The 23912-nt window shown below is 46.5% G+C and overlaps 8 protein-coding genes across 8 annotated transcripts; 3 read left to right on the top strand and 5 right to left on the bottom strand.

Moving 5' to 3' along the window:
* Positions 1 to 6294: 6294 nt before the first annotated feature.
* On the top strand, positions 6295 to 7805 carry BDZ99DRAFT_462775 (family A G protein-coupled receptor-like protein). The gene is made up of 3 exons (XM_033719925.1): positions 6295 to 7547; positions 7598 to 7689; positions 7749 to 7805. Exon 1 carries the CDS (start codon positions 6734 to 6736, stop codon positions 7391 to 7393), a length of 660 nt encoding a protein of 219 aa, XP_033577140.1. The 5' UTR covers positions 6295 to 6733; the 3' UTR covers positions 7394 to 7547; positions 7598 to 7689; positions 7749 to 7805.
* BDZ99DRAFT_306459 (uncharacterized protein) lies at positions 7476 to 7927 on the bottom strand. The gene is made up of 2 exons (XM_033714233.1): positions 7749 to 7927; positions 7476 to 7689 (listed from the first exon to the last, which is right to left on the bottom strand). The coding sequence occupies exons 1-2, from the start codon at positions 7825 to 7827 to the stop codon at positions 7559 to 7561; spliced, it is 210 nt and encodes a 69-aa protein (XP_033577139.1). The 5' UTR covers positions 7828 to 7927; the 3' UTR covers positions 7476 to 7558.
* Positions 7928 to 8277: 350 nt separating this feature from the next.
* Positions 8278 to 10141, bottom strand: BDZ99DRAFT_387355 (uncharacterized protein; the record flags this gene model as incomplete). The annotated part of the gene is made up of 6 exons (XM_033715516.1): positions 8278 to 8456; positions 8595 to 8701; positions 8785 to 9284; positions 9336 to 9542; positions 9597 to 9883; positions 9946 to 10141. Coding segments are annotated over 6 exons (1476 nt in total), but the record flags the coding sequence as incomplete, so codon positions are not given.
* A 191-nt stretch (positions 10142 to 10332) lies between these two features.
* Positions 10333 to 11333, bottom strand: BDZ99DRAFT_306346 (uncharacterized protein). The gene is made up of 2 exons (XM_033714232.1): positions 10907 to 11333; positions 10333 to 10851 (listed from the first exon to the last, which is right to left on the bottom strand). Exons 1-2 carry the CDS (start codon positions 11136 to 11138, stop codon positions 10532 to 10534), a joined length of 552 nt encoding a protein of 183 aa, XP_033577137.1. The 5' UTR covers positions 11139 to 11333; the 3' UTR covers positions 10333 to 10531.
* Positions 11334 to 12040: 707 nt separating this feature from the next.
* Positions 12041 to 13536, bottom strand: BDZ99DRAFT_370240 (cyclin-domain-containing protein; the record flags this gene model as incomplete). Its single annotated transcript, XM_033714804.1, has 3 exons — positions 12041 to 12205; positions 12247 to 12600; positions 12646 to 13536. Coding segments are annotated over 3 exons (1410 nt in total), but the record flags the coding sequence as incomplete, so codon positions are not given.
* A 959-nt stretch (positions 13537 to 14495) lies between these two features.
* Positions 14496 to 15718, bottom strand: BDZ99DRAFT_508705 (proteasome-domain-containing protein; the record flags this gene model as incomplete). Its single annotated transcript, XM_033724346.1, has 5 exons — positions 14496 to 15137; positions 15194 to 15469; positions 15533 to 15547; positions 15598 to 15643; positions 15691 to 15718. 5 exons carry the CDS (start codon positions 15716 to 15718, stop codon positions 14816 to 14818), a joined length of 687 nt encoding a protein of 228 aa, XP_033577135.1. The 3' UTR covers positions 14496 to 14815.
* A 234-nt stretch (positions 15719 to 15952) lies between these two features.
* BDZ99DRAFT_306256 (BEM46 family protein) lies at positions 15953 to 17902 on the top strand. Its single transcript, XM_033714231.1, has 4 exons — positions 15953 to 16283; positions 16335 to 16847; positions 16899 to 17024; positions 17267 to 17902. Exons 1-4 carry the CDS (start codon positions 16180 to 16182, stop codon positions 17442 to 17444), a joined length of 921 nt encoding a protein of 306 aa, XP_033577134.1. The 5' UTR covers positions 15953 to 16179; the 3' UTR covers positions 17445 to 17902.
* Positions 17903 to 18359: 457 nt separating this feature from the next.
* Positions 18360 to 19927, top strand: BDZ99DRAFT_520255 (uncharacterized protein; the record flags this gene model as incomplete). The annotated part of the gene is made up of 5 exons (XM_033725508.1): positions 18360 to 18688; positions 18741 to 18878; positions 18955 to 19456; positions 19510 to 19578; positions 19631 to 19927. The coding sequence occupies 5 exons, from the start codon at positions 18360 to 18362 to the stop codon at positions 19925 to 19927; spliced, it is 1335 nt and encodes a 444-aa protein (XP_033577133.1).
* Between the last annotated feature and the right edge of the window lie 3985 nt (positions 19928 to 23912).

Genomic DNA, 23912 nt, shown 5'->3' with positions numbered 1-23912 from the left:
TTATGAGCTCGCCGGAGATGCGACGTTCCTCCACGTGATCCTGGCCCTCCACCACGCCGTCGTGCTCGCTGCGCCGGAGCTTGTTGATCAACAATTTCGAATTGAGATGGATCACGTCGAGTTGCATCAGCAGGTGCACGAGCACGGCCACGGCCACGGCCACGGGCACGGGTTGATTGACGAGGTGCAGCAGGGCCCGTTGGCCTGCCTTTACGACGCTGTACAATTGCCGGAGCCTCGATGAGGAGGAGAGGATCGATAGGAAGGTTTACCTCGTTTGGAACGGGACGATTGAACCACCAGTGCTGATGAACATCCTCCAGGACAACAGTATACGTAGATGTCGCTGTAGCGTACAGTTTTCGGTGTATTTCGTGACAGCAAGGCATGCCGTATGTCCCCCTGAATGTTCCATTGCAAATAGGATTGAAATCGTCCTTCTTGGCCTTCTTGACTTGGGCAGCGAGTAGCCTCAGGCCCTGCTCAGTAACCTGCCGAAGAACCCCAGCAAACTCAGGAATCCTAACCTCATGCTGAGGAGCTCTACGCTGCCGGCCAAGCTGATTCTTTCTCTCAACACCTTGGCGGTGAATGTATTGAGATAGCAGGGTGACTACGTCGTAGAGGTCGCCTGTCGAGATCTGAAGATAGGACTTAATACTGCCGTTTGAGCCCTCTAGCCGCGAGGTTGTAGTGTTGCCAAAGTGCGGCAGAAGGCCCGTATGGTACGTCGCAATCTGCTGTTGAAAAGGCCACCACTCTTCGGTGAGGTAGTCGACCAGGGCTTCCTTGTGTGCATAATCCGATTGAATCTTGTTCCAAGCGGCTACAAACTCAGCCTCTGTAGGTTTTGATAGGCAGAAGTTAAGCTCGTTGATAAACCTCTTCCGATCTCTCTGAATAACATCAATCTCAGCTACTGTTAGCACTTAAGAGGCACGTGCTGGGTCCTCTAGATCTATTGTATCCGCTAATGCTTGCTCCTTATCCTTCCAAACAGTGACAGCCTTGCTGGCGATGTTCTTCTGCACGTGCCACTTGCACAGGATCTAAGGAACAAGAGGAAAGAACTTAGCCAGTGCATTCTTGAGTGCGAGCTCTTTATCCGTGATGAAAACGCCTGGTGAAACGCCTAGGCGCTGGCACACTAGGTAAAGCTCCCGCACGGCAAAGATGTAGTCCTCTTCTTCCTCCCCTGGGAGAAAACAATAGCCTAGCTCGTAGTTCCTGCCCTGGTTGTTGACGCCGTTGATATAGAGGAGCGGCATCTTGAACTTATTTGTCTTGTAGGTGCAATCAAGAAGAACAACATCAGGATTCTTCTGGAACATCCGAACACTCTCCGGGTGCATGAAGTATAGGTACTTGACTCGGTTTACTTCATCTAGCTCGTATTTGTAGTGGTAATGAGCGTCCGGGTCGTCGTTGCCGTGTTCCTCAAGCACCTTAAGTATGGCCTGAGTTGGAGTAAGCCCCTTAAGCTTTATTCTCTTCCACTCCCATCTCTTGTTGTATAGGTCCTGCATCGTCACATCCTTGCCCTCAGCTAGGAGGTTGTTGAAGATAGCACCTACGGGCGTGCCTCCGTTGAGCTGATTGTATATAGTTCGGATGGTATCCTTATCGAGATCTCGGTGCGCAATAGGAGTTCCATCCTCAGGATTGTACGGCTCGTGATTGTGAGCATAGACCTCAACCTCAAAGAACCAATCACCTTGCAGTAAATCTCTTGAGAGGGCCCCTTTAAATAGGCAATTGGTCTTCTTTGTACGGGTGCGGCGCTTCCTATTAGCTGGCTCATACTCTCCTGCGCACTCGCATCGAACCAGCACCTTGCGCACCTGGGGGGGCATGCGCTTGTCCATTTTTTTGTTGTATTTAACTATGGCGTATCCTTCTTGCTTGGCCCAAGTGTTGATTGACTTCATGCCATCCTCTACGGAGGCGTGGCGGCCCCAAGGGGGCGGCCGGAGGGGCATAGTGTTGAGGTGATGATGTAGAGGAAGTGGTGTTGATGCATCGAGAGTAAGTGCGCAGGTAATGTAAATTCGAATTGAGCACGAGCGGGCAAGCGGGTGAGTTTGATTGGTGGAACAATATTTATACGGGCCGGAGCTAGGCCTAATATAGGGGGGGTGACACGCAGAGAAAAGGGGGGTGATACGCAAAGAAAGGGGGGGTGATAACTAAGGTGCTCCATTAAGAAGGGGAGGGATATTGGCACACCCCCTAATCACTCCGCGCACACCCCCTTTTTCACTCCACGCACGTACCCCCCCCCCTTCTTGGCGCCTCACCACCTTCTAATTGGCTCGGAGCAACGCGGAGCTTCCTCTGGGCATTCACCTTTACGTCTCTCTGCACGTGATGCTATACGCGAGGCCGTACGTGAGCTCGTACGTGAGCTTGTACGTGAGCTTGTACGTGAGCTCGTACGTGAGCTCGTACATGAGCTCACATGTAAGCTTGTACGTGAGCTCGTAAATAAGCTTGTACGTGAGCTCGTACGTAAGGCTATACATAAGGCCATACGAATCGGCATAGCTATACAGCCTCTCCGTTCTACGGTGCATTCTTTCCAATTCGTGCAGCCGTATATACAGCCGTACGTGAGCTCATATGTAAGGCCACACGAATCGGAAAGAATGCACTGTAAAATAGAGAGGCTGTATAGCTATGCCGATTTGTATAGCCTCACATATGAGCTCACGTACGGCTAAGTGAATAAGAAAGGCTACACGTGCAAATGCACGTGAGAATAGAGCTCCGGACGAAGCTCCGAGCCGCTCCAGCCAATCAGAAGATCAAACAAGAAGGGGGGTGTGCGCGGAGTGATTAGGGGGTGTGCCAATATCCCTCCCCATTAAGAATGAGATAGAAGAGGATAAAAGGAATTAATATATGGATGGGCTACTACTACCTAGTAGCAATATAGCACAGGGCTTCTAATAGATTATTCCAACCTAAATAATAACGACCCTATAATTTAAAATATTATTAATAATAGCCACCTCTATATAAGTAGACTAAAGAGACCAGCATTATCTAGCCTATCTGAGACCCCTAAATTAGCTAGATTAAAACTAAGAGTCCTAGTAAAGTAAATTCTATATAGTATATTAATAAGTCTAAGTTGGTGTATGCGTAGGTATATATAGTAGTAGTTCCTTATTTTAGACTTTAAAAATTATTAACTTTATAAAAAAGGGAAATAGGATTAGATATACTATACTATAGGAGGTAGCTGAGGCTTATATTAGCTATATAAGCTATTAGTAAGAGCCTCTATAAAGTAAGAAAATAGCGTAGCTTAACTTGGCAAGCGTGTAAAGGTTGTATAGGAAGGATCAACAGATAGAGCGGTAGCAGGATAGAAGTTGAATTAATTGAATTAGATTACCTTCCATCTCATGGAGGTTGGGCCTCTATATACTCGAATATATAACTACTAGAAGTTTCTCTATACTTGTTAAAAGCATAGTTTGTAATGCTTACACTAGCATATTCTAGATACTTCCATGTATTACAAATACAGTTTGATTTATAAGAGAATCTTCCACAAGATTCCGTCTAGTTCCATCTAATTCTAGATGGTTCTAGAAGCTTAGAGATATAGCGCTTACTATATTCTAACAAAGCGGACTAGGGTAGTAGTAAGCAGTAGCCTAGCTATATTAAGTCTTAAGATATAGTAATATTTTATTCTGTACAAACTAGATAAATACCAGAACTGCTAATTGAAAAATTAAAGCATTATACTATAGTAGTACAGCCTAGAAGAAATACACTTAGACAGGAAATATTATAGACATATAAGGTTTATAATAGCATAAGCGTTATATCCTTACGCATAACGCTCCCAACACCATTAAACTGTATGCGTTTGAGCGTGATATAAGAAATGTTAGATAACGTTACAGAAGCGTTAGAGAACGTTTTATAAGCACTTTATAATGCTATACGTATGTATATATATAAGTCCGCTGCTGTTAATATAGAATAGAACTTAAGCAATACAATTCCTTTCTATCTATCTATCTATCTCTCTATCTATACATCAACTCTATACTATTAACAAAAAACATACATCAGTTTAAGAAAACTAGCTTAATTAGATATAGCAAAACTGTAATGCTGTATAAGGTATTACTGCTTATAGAGCCACTATATATCCCCTATAGCTGCGCATAATAGTAAAGAACACATAGGGTTATACACTATAGAAGATAAGGTTATCTATGTATCTATGTATCTATGTATCTATATATTTTTATAAAAGCTAAAGGCATAAAATAGTTAACTGTATTAGATATAAGAAGAAATTATTAAACATCTAAATTATAAATACATGCTGCCTATATACTTTATCATTAAGAGAGTAAGAAAGTTATAAAGGTATATAAGGCACGTGAAATAGTAATAATTAATAAATTTAGGTGAATATATATTGATTACATAAGCATAAAGTGCGCTGTAGGTGTATAGGAGGATGCTAGGGCGGACGTGTATATACCTTGAATATTCTTTATTAGAATGTAGTCTTTGTTATAATAAAGAGCTAACGTCTCCTTATTATAATAAATCCTCTCTATTAGAACAAAGAAATACAGAGTTCTATGTCTAAACAAAGGATTAAAGGATATATATATAGAATCTATCTATTTAGGTACATAGATAAATACATAAATAGATAGATAATAGAACAAAGAAATATATTGCTTATTCTTGTTCCAATAGTAGCCATTCTGTCCTCTTAATCTCCTCTGCTCACATGCCTATATGCTGCTGTGGCTCGGGTCGGGCCCTGGCTCACCTTCTGCTCACCCACTGCAGTGTAGTCTTGTGTGTACCTACTAGAAACAGTGAAATTTTAATAAGGGGCCTTAAATCTGTCCTGGGGCACGAATAAAGGCCCCTATACCATTTCATTGGCCTTTAATACTCTAGCTTCTTTCCAAGCAGGATTCTCTGCCCTTCTCCTTATTAGCATGGAGTGTGCTAATCTATTAAAAATGACCTGCCTCCTCTTACTTACCTTTGTTAGAGGTATAGAGTCGATGTATAGATCGAGAGATAGATAGATAGAAAGGAATTGTATTGCTTAAGTTCTATTTTACATCGACAGCAGCGGACTTGTATATATACATGCGTATAGCATTGTGAAGTGCTTATGAAATGTCCTCTAATGCTTCTGTAACGTTTATCTAACGTTTCTTGTATTACGCCCAAACGCGTATAGTTTGATGATGTTGGGAGCATTATGACTAAGCATATGACGCTTATGCTATTATAAACGTTACAACCTTCCTATTCTTTCTATTCTTTCAGTTTTTTCTTTTATTTCCTATGGGGGACTACTAATTGTGCACCCCCTATTTCCTGGACGTACACCCCTTTTTCACTGCATGTACACCCCCCTTTCATCTAATCTTTTAATTGGCTAGCGCGGTGCGGAACTTTGTCCGGAGCTCTGTTCTCACGTGCGTCCGCACATGTATCCGTTCCAACTCACTTATGCGTATATAAGGCTGTACGTGATGCTCTGTATAAGGCTGTATATAGGGCTATACAAGAGGCTATATATAATGCGTACGTAATGGCATATATACACATGTACGCGCAGCTATATAGTAGCCATACGCGCAGCTGTATATATAGCCGTAACTGTAGGTATGCAGTCTTTCTCTTTTCTTGCATTGCTACTTGCCGTGTCTACGTGCCAAGGAGAACGCCGAAACTATCGAAATCTCCCCTTATTGAGGCTCCTTTCCATTAAGCCTGGCCCACCTGTATCGCCATCTGCGTTCGCATAAGAGCACGAGAGGAAGCTCCGAAGAGTTGGCGCGACCGATCTAGCCAATTGGAAGATTAGATTAGAGGGGCGTTGTACGTGTGGTGAGAAGGGGGTGTACAATTAGTAGTCCACTCAAAATATAAGGTTCTCATGTACTAAACAAGTGTGCTTGAGTATAATTCTAAGTTCTCAGAAACCTGCCGGGTTATTGTAGGTCTGTTATAACCGGCTCACTCTGTATTCCTTTCTCGCAGCTGAAGAAAGCCTAAGCAGATTGTTGGCTTCACGGGAAAACGGCCTCGGAGAACGATATCGCAAAACGTCCATATTCTTGTCGGACTCGGAGGAATTTACTGTTGATACATTTGCTCGCGCGGGCAAATTCAAAGCCTAAAATACCGAGCGCTAACCCAAAAGATTCGGCAAAGGGCCATCCCGGCCCGATACCTCCTTTGACCGACAATAGCATTTGAAGATAGGCTGGACTTTATTTCATATAAGATGGATCTATTGACTACAATATTTGTTGCTCTACAGCTACTTAAGGCTTTTTACTTCCGGTTCACGCCCTCCTTTACACCGACCACTTCTCTCGCTCCTATTATAGTAGCCATTTGGTCATCGTTACTTGAGACCAAGCCGAGCTAATTTTCGAATCACGATGACGTTCCTACCACGAGGAAACGACGCCCTTAACATTAATCCGCCGGCCGGAGTCGACGAAGCTCTGTCGCGGCATGGATCGGACTGGCTTTGGGTTGTTACGGCCATCTATATAGTCTGTTTTGTAAGTAAAGCGCTTAATTCTCACGGGTGATATTTATGATAGCCTCCATTGTTACGCTCACGCACTAACTTTCTTCTTGTTTGTAGCTCGGTCTCTTAGTCCTCTGTTTCACCTCCCGCGAGAGTGATAGAGTCTTCCATTACCTCTACACCATGGCCCTCCTGGTCGGCGCTGTTACCTATTTCGCGCAGGCTTCCGATCTGGGCTGGAGCGCCGTTGAGCAGGTCAATCACCTCGACCACGGCTTGTATCGCCAGATATTCTTCGCAAAGTACATAAACTGGGTCGTCGCCTTTCCCTCGTTCGCCCTGGGGCTCGGCCTGTTATCGGGTATCTCGTGGGTCACCGTTGTCCTCAACATATTCATCTCCTGGTTCTGGGTCCTCAGCTACCTTGCTGCTGCTTACACTACCACCAACTACAAATGGGGTTTCTTTGCCTTCGGCACTTTCTCGTGGATCATCCTCGCTATGAGTACGCTCAACGAGTGTCGCGAAGCGGCGGAACTCGTTGGTATCGGTCGCGACTACATCATGCTAGCCGGGTATTTGAACCTGCTATGGCTGCTGTACCCCGTTGCGTTCGCCCTAACCGATGGTGGCAATATCATCGGCGTTACTGGCAGCTTTGTCTTCTTTGGCATCCTCGACGTGCTAACGCTGCCGGTCCTGAGCTTTGCCTTTGCGATCCTGGGGCGCAAATGGGACTTTGGCAAACTGAGCCTCGCCTTCAGTGATTACCGCGGCGGCCGGCATGGTGCTTTTTCTGCAGACAAGGAGGCGGTCCCAGTCCACGATACCTCGGATTCTTAAAACATCTGAATAGGGGCTAAGCTGTCGAGGCCTGCGGTCCTGTTAGTGTAAGCAGGCTTTCACGTCCCTATATTGTCGTGGTCAATCTTGTGTCAGGGGAACTCATGCTTCTGGAGGAGCAACGTCATAGTCAAGTAGCGTCAGGAGTTTACTCCTTTAATCAATTTAGTCTTGATTCCAATGATGTTGATTGAAATTACGTACCATGGTTTTGGAAACAGGAAGTTTGCTTCCTTTTAAATACGGGGCAATGGCTAGTAATCTAATGGTAACAGGCACACCTGTACCGTTGGAGGCCACAGGAACCAAACTGTTAGCATAGAAATGTTGAGGACATGTCGAGTCAACAACTTACTAGCAGCTCTACAAAGAGCAACGTTTGTCAATGTTCTGGTCTGGCAGTTCACAAGTTGGATCGACCGATAGCGCTTCATTATTGCCGTGACATGACGTAGTTTGGTCTCAAGAAGTACATCATTATCTTCCGTTACATCAATGGAGTGAGTTCCCGAAATAAAAATGGGTATCACCAGTGCTCATAGGCAAGGGTAGAGCCGCTAGCTTCTGTAGAATGGAGCAAGGTACTCCACAGCTCGAGATCGTCGTCCGGGAGCCATCCGAAGAAGTCTTCGTCCTATGAGATATGGGTCAGCGTGTTGCGCATACAAAACAAGCAGCAATGACAAGAATACAAAGCGCGAGGGAGAGAAGTTAGATCAGGCTTAAATTAAAATGCAAGAGTGATACACATGCATAATACTTTCGTTTCATGCATGAATGAAACCAAAAACGGCTCAAGAGTGGCTGTTGGATGGCCGGAGGCACATACTGTTTGAGTAAGAGTGGCCGGGCGGTTTAAATCTGCCTGATCTAGTGCTCGGTCGTCAGGTGGTGCAATCAGGCCGGCTGTTTCGTCTTTCATTTCGTCGATCCCATGCTGGTTGACTTTTTTTTTTTTGGTCTACGGCGAGATGGGCATAGTGGCACAATTCTCTCGCGAATGAGAGCTTCAGTTCAAACTCGGTCGCGAATTCGACGCTGGAAAAATATCCAACCGCGATATCTGAACATCCGTCAGTCGTTTCTACTCGCAGGTGAGAGGACGTACATAAGCATGGAAGCGATCTGCTGCGCGACAGCGCTCATAATTCCTTGCATTGTATGGGGCGGGCCCGAACGCAGGATGCTTCCCAATACGTACCCAAAATCGCCAGATCTGATTGAATTGTGGTCATACTCCTACTCGAATCCCGCAAAATGTGAATGAATAGGTTAATGAAGCTGTACGTTGGAGTATACAGGGCGATCCTGATATTCTATTAGCAGGCTGTGACCACTCGTGACTCTGGATGGGCTGAAATGAAGGCATGGAAGGCATTAACAATACTTACATTGCGGAGCATGTGGCGTCCACACGTATGTGTCTGGTCGCAAGGATAGCGGATCGTGAGGCCTGAGCTACGGCATTCCATGACGCGTCGATCTGAGCCGAAGCAGCCATATCTCGTTTCGCATATGTACATATGCTCGACCAGGGGTAGGCTAAGGGCGTATTGATATCCATTATAAGACAGAAGTAATGGTACTGGAGCGATTGCGCTTGCCGCATGGTGATATCCTTTGGCAGCTCGGAAACTTCTAATGGAGCATCAAGGCAGAACTCGTCCTGCATGGAGAATTTCAGATCGTGAAGCTCCTTATTCAAGGCGCGAACAGTCTCGATCAGTTGACCAGGAGCTTGCCGCAGGGCGTGCGCGCTTGAGAGGCGTTTCTTGGCAGCAGAAGAGAGCCGCGTCAGTTCGATTAGTATGTGGCAGTAACTCGCAACATCAGGCCGTCCATTCAAGGCTCTTTGTGGGACCTGACAGCTGATCTCGTCGTCATCCATAGCCTGACGAATAGTCAGCTTTACCCGTCAACCGCGCATTGATAGAATACACACCGACGGGCGACCCGAGCGAGAGCAGATTTGTTTCTCCAGGCAACAAATAGACCAGAACATCCGGTTTCTATGCTCGACTTCACGCGGCGAAAGATTCCACGAACGAGCAGGCTGTCTGTGTAATCCTTTTGAACAGGCCAGCCGCATTGCATTTGAACACAGCATGTACTGCAGCGAGATCTTACCCAAACCCTCGCTGTAATATGCCTGCGGAATATGTCAGAGCCACAGTGCCGCAACTTAGCTGAATGATGTTCTTACCATCAGAATGAGAGCTTGCACTGCAACCATAGAAGCACGCACGAACAGAATCTCTGAGTAGATGGAAAGCGCATTTTCGAAGAAGGGCCATGACACCTGCGAAACTTGGCGAAAACCTGCCGTCTTCGAAAGCACGATTCGACAACCATAGGCCCAGATGACGTTTCGCAACGCGTAATAGGCCATGTCGTCAGGCATCGTGCCGTTGAAATGTGCGCGAAGCCGGGATTCAAACCAAGGACGCTCTACAATGCCAGTGGTCTCATCGGGTGACGCCCCAAAGTATGCTTGAAGAGAGGGAGATCAGCGGTTGCCGAGGATCAATGCACAACGTTCCTTGAGAGCGTACCTTTGGTGTACTGCCACGCAACCTCAGGCGAGGGCTCTGGTGCGCGGGTGGTCGCGAGCGGGCCACTCAGCTTCAGCATTCGGGCTACGTCTGCAACAAGCCGTGATGCTACGCTGCGGTATTCGGTGGAATTTACCTTCGAGGTAACCCAGTCCACACCGAGTCGTGAGCAAAACGACACGAGACTTCGCGGACCTATTTCTAGTCAGACCTAGCATGGCTTCAGAGAATGGAGGGATTATTTGCCGTAGTACTCGAGATCAGGCTGGTTGAATCGTGTCAGCATGCGATTGTAGGTTCCAGGCTCAAACCTACCGTCTCCGTAACGTAGACACTGCTGTCCTCCTGTTCTGTGTCTTGCGGACCAGCTACATTTGGGGATGGATTGCTGTCTTCTAGAGGCGCGACTGCTTGATGGCCTGATTGGTGATGGATGAAGACTGTGGGTTGTGGTATGCTGGGCCTGAGATCCTGTGGCGCGTCAGCTTTAAGGTATAGACTGGTGCTTGACGACCTGTTATCGTAGCCTTTGGGCTCTAAGACAGCGTATCATATCAAGGGCAAAGATCATTTCAATATCTACCACTCATGAACTCACAGCTAGATTTGCATGGGTCCCTCGATGGTTCCCTTGGCTATCGATTAGGGACGAGCTTGATGTGCAATCCGAGAGGTCAAGAGGCGTCAATGGACGGCTGCATTCGTCATTGGCTACACGCCCGCCCGTATGCCGAACTTTCGAGCCTTCGGCTGCAGTCCCCAGCAAGGCTTCGAGGTGCTGAAGACGACGAGACAAGTCTCCCGAATCATGGCCCTGGCTGTCGTGGATCCGTGGGCGACGCCGGGCCGTAACTACGCATTCCTCGCCGCGATCGAGGCAGTTGGCACATGGGATGCTCCCATTACCTATGGACCTGATGAGCTTGATTGGAGCACACGGCTTTTCAGCGTGCAGCCATACATCGAATCTTTTTCGCCCTGCAGTAATTGCATGCTGCTGTTCGACGATTTTTGCCTGGTATCCTGCTAGAGCTGTGGTGAGGCGTCTCGTCCATGGCGCCGATGCTGGAGGAGGGGGACCAAAGGAGCGACCTGAGGGGGAAGTGTATAAATGCTGAAGAACGACGACCCGCTAGGCGGTTCACACAGCTGTTGACTGCCCGGCCAGAGCCGAGGATTATGCTGACTATCATTTTGGCGAAACTATCTGACCTGTGGACCCCTACACTCGGCAACGCGCGCGGAACCTTGTATTGGTGGCCTTAGAATACCTTTGTAGAAAACCCGCCTCGCACGCCACGACTACGACCATATAAAATAAAAGCACTACTTAGGCTCTATTCGCCTATCCGCCGTTTTTCGAAATTCTGCGTTCGCTCTGTAATTTCGAGTAAGTTATCCCGGCCGAGAACGAGGGCTCTAAAATTATAAATATTATATGACGGATAGTGGCTAAATAGAGTTTTCTTGGCATAATTTCTACTCTCTACGGCTTGGATACTTTAGTGGCTCAATCTATAACGTCAAGTCTAAAGGCCTGAACCTCATAGCCAGTCCGCTACGTAACACTTGACTTTATTGTTGCCCGTCTAGACATCTAGGTATCAATGTCGCAGCCGTATGAAGTGTAGTTCCCAACGAACCCCGTGCTTCGATCAATCGAATATACAATTCGAAGACAGTCACCACACCACCCATGGAAGAAAGAGGATGCAATCGCTGATTGGCTGCAAGGGAATAGAGCTGATATGGCCCGGTAGGGCCGAAGGAAATCAAAGTCTATCGTGCTATCCTGTCCGTGCTCTAGAAGATGGGTCTATAAGAATTCGAGTGGAAACAAAGGGAGAAGAACCCCCCGAGGGCCGCAATCGTCTCGGATCCCCCAAGGTTGACAACCAGTCCATACAAAGTCAGCACTACTACGCACAACAATCTACGCTCTTGTCCAGAATGGCTCAATTAGGGTATCCTATGCAGCGCCGCAACATCGCCAGGGTTTCCTCCTATCATGACCCTTAGGGGTCGATGGAATAAGGTGCCATCGTCATGTCGAAACAGCCGCGTGAATCCCTCCATGGGGATGGCCGCGAGATGCGCTTTGTTGAGCATGCTGTTGCGCGACCACCTCTCGTGCATAAAACTCAACCAGCATCGTGCCATAGGCCTCCATTTCTTCTAAAGGAACGGCAAGCCGAAAATCGTTCAGGAGAAGGAACTGCAGTTCGAGATGGTTCAGCTCAATTAATGGCAAACCTCCAACCTAAAAGGCGTAAGCATAAGTGAAGAGATATTGGTAGAAACTGAGTTGCTTGCCTTTGCGTATCGGGAATTTGTGTAGAAGACGTCTGAGAAGAATTTGCTAGCGCACGTCACGCCAGCAATTACCAACCGATGAATATTGAAGCTGTCAACCACAAAGAAGTGTGATAGATTGTAAGGGTCAGACTCCAGTGCGGGCTCGATGTGGTGGGGAGGAGATGGTGGATGAGCTTCTTGAGGCCCGGGTTCGGCAGGTTTTCCCAGAGATCCTGATGGTGGAGGCGTGGCTGCTTGGGCTAATTGTGAGCTGGCATGTGGAGAAGAGTGCCCTGTCAAGTGGGCGGAAGATATGGAGCTGTGTCGGCTACCATCACCGGCCTGTACACGCTCCAAGGACTGTTGGTTGGCTTGTCGTAGACTTTGCATGGGTCCGGAGTTGACTCTTTCTGTCATCCTGTCAAAGTACACTAAGAGGCTTAAGAAGACTTCGTAAGTCGTCGGACAATATTTATGTATCCGACTTAGATAGCTCAAGATCGAGATGCTTGGCACATTCTTCCCATGGAAAGCTAACACGCTCGTGGTCTGCGGGCTGAGGCCAGTCGTCCCTTCAGGAGGCGGGATCTGTCGATGCAAATGTTCATGTTGCCTGTCGTTTGTCGTTGTTATCTTTGTTAATAAACCGGCTACCATCTCAATGATATCTGTAACCGGCATTTCACTGATTTCATACTGCGGACCAACATCATTCGGGTCTCGCCGCTGTCGCCGTGATAACGACCTTGTCTGTGAAAAGGGGCTCGATTCGTCGGTTGCGAAGCTTTGGATGTGTGACAGGCTTTTCACTTTTATCCGCCGCGGAGAAGCGGAGATGGATTCACTGGGTGATCGGAGAGGATTCACTGGGGAGTGCTGGGTGGAGGAGGGCGTTGTAGAAGGTACCGGCCGAGGATTGGCGAACGTATTCGCGTTCTGAGTAAAGGTAGGTGTTTGTTGCTGCGAGTGAGGCCTGAAACGCGGGCTGGGCGGCGGCTGCTGTGACTGCTGAGTGCTGGCACTCTGTGGTGCTACGTCTCCGGGACCTCGATGCTGCTGTGAGTGAGAAGCGGGAGTCTCTGGGCCAGATATGCCTCCTATGGGCTCTGCCATGGGGGTGTCTGCGGTCACCCCCGCCGGCGGGTTTGCAGTGGCTTGCGGCGACGGACGCAACGGTGCTTTCGGATGGTGGATTGAGACTGCGGGGGATTCCTGCGGCTGGTGATGCGCGTTGGCACCAAACATGGTATTGTGGAAGTGGAGTCCTCCAACCTCGCTGAGCACGACGGATCCCATTCCAGCCGCGGTGTCCAGCGCAGATTGGGGAGTATGGTCAGCGTGTGCACGACGCGGCGGCTACGCAGCTCGCGCAAGTTGAGAGTGGACTCGACGAGGCCACTGAGCGGGCGATGGCAAGTCGAGGGGAGACTTGGAGGTTGAGCAAACTGCTATCGCGCTCGCATCAAAGCAGCGGAGACGGCGACGCGACAGGGCGGGCGCGACGCGGGTCGGCGGCGGGGGTGGAATGGAGGGCAAGGCCGGTGGAATCGAGTCGGCGCCTGGACGGAGGCGGTGGTGGCGAGGAGAGGGAGGAGGCTGTTGGTGATGCTATACTGATAAGAGCCGCCACGGCGGAACTGCGCACTGCAACTTGGAACGAAAGCAAGAGGGGCGTCTCCCGTCCGCTGCTGGACAGCACTCCTTGACCGATGCTGCCGTAGCCAAAGCGAATTGGACGGCAAGGCCGGGCTGCACGTGAAAAGCGCGATCTTCTGTCCGGCGATGTGGAGTGCGGTGTTGAGACGGGCGTGGGTGCGGTCCAAGTCGACTTCGGGTTGGAGGGGCTCGCGTCATAAGAATCGCTCCTGATAGCAGCCGAGCACCAGCCACGACCCTCTTATTATTGTCTCCATGCGACCTCAGTCCCTGCCCGCTGCTTCGTCCTGTGCAAAAAGCGAGTGCTTCTACAATGCGTCAGACCGCCTGTTCTGAGCCCACTTGAAGCCCATTCTGAGCCCATACTTCGCGTTGACGACGAAGAAGCAAAACGCACCCCACGCGGAGTCCTTTGTTACTAGGCAATATGGGGCGTCCCGGAGCATGGCCAGCGAGGCTGAGCAGCTGTCGGCCTACGAGCCCACCAATTGCCTCGTTTAAAGATGTAATAAAGCGCTACACGATAGCAGACACCACGGTATGGAGCATGGCAGTGGCTTGGCACAGACGAAGGTAGCTCGAGTCACTGTTGACTAGTACAGTCTCTCGTTCTATCTTGCTGTGTACTCTTCTGCCACTCTTTCTAGTGCCTTTTTACCCTACTAGAAGTATTAGAATCATCCCATAAGTAGAAACACCGCCTCTGAGGTGTCCCAGCGAGTCTATAGGTTGCTTGAAATAACGAGTGTCTTTTTCTCTCGATATGGAAGCGTGTCAAAGCACCTTGTCGTTGACAAACAAGGTGTACACAAAGCTGTGCTGAGGCACCGTTTGCATTTGGAGTCTTCTTAATTTACTATACCGACTCCAGGACGCCATTGTGGCAGCCGAGCAACGCATCCCATGCCACCCAGCTACATCAGTTCATTCCGGGCCCCTCGTACTGCTGATCCGGCAGGTACAGGTGGCGGTTCGCACCCTTCGCCGTCAGAACTACCATCCGAATCACACCTCCCGAGCTGCCGTCCCATTTGATAGCTTCTTGCAGGGCACCCTTGACGAAGTTCACGCCTTCAGCCTCTGTCATATTGTCCTTCCAGTTGGCGTCGCAGTATCCGTAGATGTACGTCGAACCTGAGCCCCCAATGGCGTAGGGCTGCTTGTGTAGGGAGCCGCCTAACGGTATCGAGTACACTTGGCCTCCATGCCGACCGTCGTAGCCCGCAATGATCATGCCCGCCCTGTAGTATTATCAACACCTGCTGCCCCGCAGAACACATGTTCGGGGTCCACCTACGTCAACTGGTCCTTGTTGTCGTAGCACAGCTCTTGGAACATTGCTGCGGCTGTCTGTGTTGTTGGGGGCTCGTCGTTTGTGATGCCGTACATGCCCAAATGATAGTGAACAATGTCTGCGACGGCCTGAGTGTCGGCTGCGGAGCCTGATCGACAGCACCATATCGTGTCGTGGACTTGGGTGAGCTTGTCTGTGACTCGATTTGCGATGTATGCGCCGGTGGTCGTTCTGCTATCCGCCCCTAATATGACTCCATCTCTGAAGTTGATGGCCATGCTATCCGAGTGTCAATGTGCTGAGCGAAAGCAAACGGCGGATGCGGTCGAAAGTTGGCCTTACATGGACGTTCCTAGACTACAGCACTGGTCAACAATTATCCCCGCTGAGGAGATGTGATGTCTTACTTCACCTCTCCTGTCTTCAGGTGGTTCATATCGACATGGATGCCATCTACACATTATGAGCTCCAGGCGTTCCCAAGTAGCACCAACGCTCACCTTCTCCGAGCATGCCAGTAGGCTGCATGGCGACGAAACTCCTAGGTGATATAGCTGTATTGGCAGTTTGCCGAGTAGTATGTCGCGGAGGAGGAGGAGCAGTAGGATGGAAGTCGTCGTCACTGGAAAGGTTGGAGTCTGCAGGCAACGCAGCATGCGCGTCTGCGTGAGGTCGACAAGGCCGTGGGTCCAAGCTCCGCATGCACGTGACCAAGTACCATGGAACCCCAGCCTCGTCTCCAGTCCGTCTCTTGTGCCGCACAGCGGCTGCGTGGTGAAATGCAGTCGAGCACTGACTGGCAGTTTTCTTGACACCAACCCCTGAAGACTCTGTGCGTGGGCGAGTGTCTGCAAAGCTATCATCTTCCTACTCGAAATAGAGCTAGCACCTCCGCTTTTGGTCGATGCAGGTGTATCTCTACTCGTCCACCGCTTCCTCTCGTTCACCGACAGCACTCTCAATAGAGTGCACAGAACCCCACAGCTGCGATGTCGTCCACTATAGATACCCTTCTGTCGTATTTGCGCGTCCCTGTTCTGGCGTCCTCTGGATTAGCGGCGGTACTCAGTGGCCTCCTTTACTTCAAGCAAAAGTAATGACTTCCACGCCTGTACTTCATATATTCCTTTCTAACACCCACCAGCGAGATAATCTACCCTCGAAACATCCCCGCTGGCTCGCGGACCGATGTACCAAAGCCCCCACAGTTTGGAATATCTGATTTCGAAGAATTGATGATTCCAACCCCCGACGGAGAATCACTGAGCGCATTCCTCATTCGACCATCCAACAAACAGCTTGCTATACACACAACCATCTTGATGTTTCATGGAAATGCAGGAAACATTGGATATCGACTGCCTATCGCTAAGGTGTTAGAAGAAGACATGGGATGTAACGTCCTGATGCTGCAATACAGGGGCTATGGCCTCTCTACAGGCACTCCAAACGAAAAGGGCCTCATGATAGACGCACAAACAGGCATAGACTATATCAGGAAGCGAGCCGAGCTAAGCGGGACAAAGATTGTGTTGTATGGGCAAAGCTTGGGAGGTGCCGTTAGCATTGGGCTCGCTGCGAAGAACCAAAAGCAAGGTGACATTGCTGGAATGATTCTTGAAAACACATTTCTCTCGATCCGGAAACTCATTCCAAGGTATTGTTTTCGATCACTTGAAATACGTTTGTGCAAAACTCACATGTACAGTGCCTTTCCTCCAGCCCGGTACCTAGCGCCTCTATGCCATCAGATATGGCCTAGCGAAGAGACTCTGCCACAAATAAGCAGCATTCCTATATTGTTCCTGAGTGGCCTCAAGGACGAGATTGTACCGTAAGTCCTTCCTACAGAACTGTCAGCTGCTCCACAAGGCCTCCCATTTCGGTGCATGAATAGGAACGCTTGAAAAGTGCGTAGGCAGGCTTGTACACCGACAATAGGGCCGCAAGTCAACCTCGCGGGCTTTATCCAGCGTCAACGCCAATATGATGGACACGTCCACTGTCCCCCAACCAGCACGCAAATGGAATCACGTCAAACGACAAGAAAGGCACCATTCTGACTTCTCTACTTAGGCCTTCGCATATGGCGCAGCTATATAAGTCATGCCGGGCAAGCACAAAGATCTGGCGAGATCTCCCAAACGGCACTCATAATGACACGGTTGCTGAGCCTGGTTATTTCGAGTACATCGACGAGTTTCTTAAACAACACGTCCTTCGAACTGAACCCATTCGACGAGCCAAGTATTGAGAATGACATACCACGATTCGAGAGATAGCAAGTATAGTCGAACTTTGTCCAGGAACAAAATCAAATGCAATCCTGGTACCAATACCTGCTAGCATAAGCAGATGGTAAGACGAGAGGGCGGTTGAACATTCGCAGAACGCTATTACATGATACCCAGCTGCGTGGAGTTAAGCCCAGCGGCATCATTGCTGGTTAGTAGCAGGGTAGGCAATCCGTTCCCGACGTCTATGCGATTGGATTTCCAGTAAGGCAGGCATTTACGATACAGCGCCCTCGCATAGTACTACACATATAACACAACTACCAGGTGCTCCGACTCCTTTTGGAGCCCTGCCACAACTCAACTGCTCACTAGTACGCCCAACGCCCGAGAATTCAGTTTTGATGATGATATGGTATTAGATTGGATATTGCCCGCCTGGGCATTATGTGCTATCAGGTGCAAGTTCCATCGCTTCTGTTCATGTACATACAAGGTTTATTGACGCTGTACAATTTAGAGGCGAACCTGCAGCGGACCGGCAACGCATACCACTGTTTACTGACCAACTGATGGACGCGGAGATAGTCGCCGATCTCCCGCTTTTAGCGGCGGCCCGCGAATCATGAGTGTTCCTCGGAGTCGCCTCGTCGGAGAAAGGTACCAAAGCTAATTGTCATTCTTGGACCCTCACAGCGTCATCAGTCTCCTTCCGGAGCTCCTAGTTTGACGCTTGCCCAACTACGTTTCAGCCGCTCACTATTATGGTAATGGGTCTCCTAGAACAAACTGTCATGCCCGCGTCAACGATCAATTGAACTCATAGTTGGTCTCTGATTATTGTGTAAAGCGTTGCCGTTCTCCGCCGGCCGGCTTATATCAACTCGTTCCCCCAGATTCCATGATCGATCATCTGTGTTAGGTCGACTATCGCAATGGCAAAAATGCAGTCACTTGCTATTCTCACTCTCTTTGGACTTGCAGCTGCTAAGCAGTGCACGAACATTACCATTCCGGTGGACATATCTGCCAAGAATTTCATGTACAGTGTTCCAGTTTTTACTAGCAACCAGGATGCTGCCACGTTTACTCAGAATTACACCAACGCTAAGTATGGAGGAAAGTACCCAATGGCGGCACTCCTGGGCTATCAAACTGTCGAAGGCTCGTACAATATCAGCGCCAAGTTCTGCACACCAGATGTAATGAACGGATCTCAGCCCGTCATCCAGGTGCTCACCCATGGAATTGGTTTTGACAAAACGTAAGTTGTGTAGTCAATGGTGGCATCCCATATGCTGATCAGGTATGCCTAGTTATTGGGATCTCGCCTTCAACAATTTCAACTATAGCTATGTCGACGTTCTAGTAGACTCGTACGGCTTCTGCACCCTGAGTTATGATCGATTTGGCATTGGCAACAGTTCACACGGCGATCCTTACACTTTGATCCAGTAAGTGTCCATCAATAACCAAAAGCCTACGAATAGGGCTACACATGCCTCAGAACCCACTGTGCTGACTTTTCAGGGCACCTGCGGAAGTATCTGCTCTCCATCAGATCAACGCAGGGCTTCGCAACGGAACTGTGCACGGAATTCCTCACGCCTTCGACAGAATCGTCAACGTCGGTCATTCCTTTGGTTCCCAACAATCGTACATGCTGGCAACGATGTATCCAGACAGCACAGATGCTATCATCCTGACCGGCTTCTCATTCAACGGCTCAGCCCTCGCTGCCACTCTGAGTTCCTGGAACTCCAAGATTGCCCGCGAGAACCAACCTTTGCGGTTCGGAAACACGACGTTCGAAGAGGTTGAAGCTGTGTTTGATAGCATAGGCATCAACCTCGAGAAGTTTAGCGCTGCAGCTAGTAATCTCAGCATATCCTCTAGCGAGGCTAGGGACATCTTGCGAACGACTGAGCTTTGGGACTTTATCGCCGGATACAACGAAACCGGAGCCGCGGCTCCTCAAGATTTGCCTACAGGGTACATCACATGGGCAGACGTATGGGCCAATCAATACGCCGTTAGTTTGCCGCTGTACGCTATGCAACCTTTCAGTGGACTTATGCTTTGCAGTTCCTCTATCCTTCCAACATTGATCCCGAGATCTTGTACTATTCAGAGCAACAGAAGCAACACTATACGGTATGCAGTCACTAGTTTAGCCTGCAGCCATATCCTGATCACAAAACTCTAGGTCGGAGAGATACTCAGTCTCGGAGGAACACCTGAAGTCTCGTCATTCAGTGGACCCGTCCAGATCGTCACTGGCAACCAAGATGCGATCTACTGTAGCGGTGACTGCATGGCCACAGGCCTGCCCAATGTTTCCTCGATTCCAGCCGCTGCGGGGAAATACTTCCCGAATGCGAAGCCATTTAGCGCTTACCTGCAACCAAACACTGGGCATGCTATCAATCTGCATTACAACGCCACTGCGGCGTACAAAGAGATTAGCGAGTTCTTGGTAGCGAATGGGTTTAAGCCTTCGTGAGTCCTAACATGGGGTTGAAATGCTATAAACGACAGTCTGCCTTCCCTGGGGCATACTGAGATAGTACCGTATGAGCTGAGTGTGCCAAGCCCGAACCCGTGGAGCGTGGAGCGGCTGATCCAATTAGAAGCCGAGTCTTAAGAATTTTCTCGCAGGGGGTTTCGCAATGTTATTAGCATTCGCAAACTTATACTAGAATGAATGGTAGACTTGTTGACGTGGAGCGAAGATGGTAAAAGGGCGGCCTGAAAGGGTGCTTCCTATTAAATTTAGGAGTGGGTTGGTCACTGATGTAGGAATCATGAACAGGCTTTAATTTCTCATCGCTTTGTTCGTATTAGAAGAAGAAAATTTACAAGTGGCTTTACGACTTAATGCTTTACAAGGGATATATCCATAACACATTATATAGCATAGAATAATCACATATATAACCTGTTATATGGCCTTTTAAAAAAGTCGCTTATATGTTTATACTTTACTGCATGCTACTTACTTTATAGCTGTTATACATATACTAGAGCATTTCTTAAGGACGAGCTTAATTACCACCCCCCCTTTCTCTCCGCATTACCCCCCTTTTCTCTTCCTACCATCCCCCCTATATTTAGCCTAGCTTCGGCTGGTAATAATTTTGTTCTACTAATTATATTCACTCGCTTATATAAATTGGAAAGGCTATAAATCGGAAAGAATTTATATATATGCAATAATACTCTATTTACTCTATTTACTCTAGCTAGTAAAGAAGCGGAAAGCTCCTAGATATAAAGGTATATAAGGCACGTGGTGAAATAGTAAGGTTTAAATAGCTGTTGTATTACTAATTAGTATATTAACTGGTTAAGATTATCGAGTTTACGGAGCAAGGTAGCGGTTTTAATATACCTTAGTCGTTCTTTATTAGAACGTAGTCTTTGTTATAATAAAGAGTTAACGTCTCTTTATTAAGATAAAGCCTCTTTATATATAATAAGTCCTTTATTAGAATAAAGAGTTCTTTATTAGAATAAAGGAATAAAGGATCTATAAATAGATTTGTATCTATATATATATATAGATAATAGAATAAAAAAATATATCGCTTATTCTTATTCTAATAGTAGATAGCCAACTCTTTATTGCTAATGAAAAGGAACACTGTATACACTATTATACTAAGGTCTTACACCCGAAGATCCTCTTGCTGCACCGGTTCCTTTACTATAAACAGCCTCCTTCTTAGGAGTAGACAGAGGGCTATCTTTAAGGGCTGGCTAACTGTCGGGGACTAAGGAAATAGAGCCCTGTATCGCCGTTAGGCCTGCTTATCCGGTAGAAAGGTCCGGTACTGTATTAGTAAATTAAGACCGTTATTTAACACTACTATTGCTTATAACCTAATTAGTAGAACAAAGTTATTATAAGCAGAAGCTAGGCTAAATATATAGGGGGGTTAGTAGGAAAAGAAAAGGGGGATAACACGGAGATAAAGGGGGGGTGGTAATTAAGCTCGTTCTTTTTTAACGCTCTCTAAAAAGTAAATAAACTTCTAAAAAGTAATGCTTCTCCAGGGGCTACTAGTTATATGTCCCTTTCGCCATCTTTATATATCCCTTCTTAGCTATATATACATCTCCTCTTATTACTACTCTAAAGATATCTACCTATTATTAGTAAACTCTACCTCTAATATATGCTTATAACTAGCAGACTTCTACTACTAGAAAAAGCTATTAGATATAATATATTATTAGGCGTAGTATAATTTAGTTTAGTTATAATTCTATAATTCTTTTAATTAAAAGTTAGTATAGCATCTATAAGTCCTGTATAGAGATAGCGAAAGCCTATATCTATATATTATATAAAAAGATTAAAAGAAGGTATAATATAGAATATATAAGGGATACTATTATATATTATATATAGGCTGTCTAATTATATAGGTTATATTAGGTAATAAAGGTAATTATTAAAGGTATAATAGCATAAGCGTTATATCCTTATATATAATGTTCCCAATACTATTAAACTATACACGTTTAGGTGTACTATAAGAAACATTAGATAAATATTATAGATATTAGAATATAATAAGCGCTATATTTCTAAGCTTCTAGAACCAGCTAAAACTAGATAGAATTTTATAGAAAGATTCTCTTATAAATTAACTATATTTGTAATATATAGAAGTATCTAGAATATACTAGTATAAGTATTATAAACTATGCTTTTAATAAGTATAAAGAAACTTCTAGTATGTATATATTTAAGTATATAGAGGCCCAACCTCTACAAAATAGAAAGAAATTTAATTTAGTTAATTCTACTTCTGTTTTGCTACCGCTCTATCTGTTAATCCTTTCTATACAACCTTTATAATAGAAGCGTTAGAGGACGTTTTATAAGCACTTTATAATGCTATATATATATATATAAGTCCGCTGCTGTTAATATAGAATAGAACTTAATTAATATAATTTCTTTTTATCTATCTATCTCTCTATCTATACATCGACTCTATACCTTTAATACTAATATATACTTTCTTAATTTATATAACTAAGTATAATATATTTCTTTAGTATTTAGATTTAATAATAGATTAAGTAACTAATATAGGTGGTAAGCAAGCTGCGCAGGTAAGCGAGCTGCGCACCCTACTAATATCTTCTATCTTTATAGCTATATATTTTAACAACGCTTAAAAATACTAGTAGTAGAGTAGCTGTCTAAGCTTAGGCAGTATCTATATAAAGGCTGGTAAGAACTTAAGCCTAGTAATATAGTTAATAGAGTTGCGCACTAGGCTATTAATCTAATACCTATACACGCGCGTTAATAGTAAGAAGCAGCCTATATTAAACAGCTATAGGAGGTATAATAAATATAGCAGTATATAAAGAGTATAGATATTATTCTTTTTATAGATTGCCTAGAATTCTAGCAAATTCTAGCTATTATAGCTTTCTAGAATTAGCAGCCGGCGCGTACTTATAGTTTTCCCCTTTATATACTTATTAAAGTGCTGTAGCTATATAATACTAAGCTTATTTGCTATCTAGCTATTCTTACTTACTAAAATAGCCTAATTGCTAGGTATTTCTCTATCCTTATACTAGGCAGAGAGGTAGTACTTTACTATAAAGATAATAAATAGCGGGATTACCTACCTAGTAGTATTAACTCCCTAGATTGCTATAGCCTACTTATAATTGCCTGGCTATATTACCTTTAGCCGGCTGCGCCTCTCTAAGCCTATAATAATAAGCTAAGATAATATCCTGCTAAAAAGAAAACTAGCCTTATTAAAGTTCTAGGTATTTATATCTAAAACGCTATATATAGCTTTAGTGCACGCTACTAGGTTAAACTAGGCCCTAATAGTTATAGAATCTTTATATAGGGCCCTCTACTAGTTATATAGTTAATTAAATTGTGTTATAAGGCTAGGTATCCGGTTAACAAAGTTCCTTAGCTACTTCTAGCCAACCTTGCCAGCACTGCGCTTAGCAAGCAGTAAATCTGCTATATCGCGTACAGCGCCTAGTGTAGGCGAAAACCCACGCGTATCTAGGTCCAGTATATATCTAATAATTGCCTCCTCTTTAAGCATAGTAAGTTTCTTCGAGTTAGGCTTGCAATTGCGTCATGCACGCGTTCTAGCGCGTCGGGAACGTAGTGTGGATTCAGGGATATTATAGGACGAGCTTAATTACCACCCCCCTATTCTCTCCGCATCACCCCCCTTTTCTCTTCCTGCCACCCCCCCTACATCTAGCCTAGCGCCGGCCCGTATTAATATTGTTCCACCAATCATATTCACTCGCTTATTAGATACGTAAAACGGCAAGGCTATACAAATCGGAAAGGATGTATACACGAATTGCATAGGATGTATATATATACAACAACAACAGTCTATTCACTCCATCTACTCTAGCTAGTCTAGAAGCGGAAAGCGCCTAGATAGCCGCCTCTTAATTGCTGATTGAAAGGAACG

Source organism: Mytilinidion resinicola (genome assembly GCF_010093595.1).
Source record: "Mytilinidion resinicola strain CBS 304.34 unplaced genomic scaffold BDZ99scaffold_9, whole genome shotgun sequence".
Lineage (NCBI taxonomy): Eukaryota > Fungi > Ascomycota > Dothideomycetes > Mytilinidiales > Mytilinidiaceae > Mytilinidion > Mytilinidion resinicola.
The sequence above is the reverse complement of the archived record's forward strand: the minus strand, read 5'-3'. Positions and strand labels throughout refer to the sequence as shown.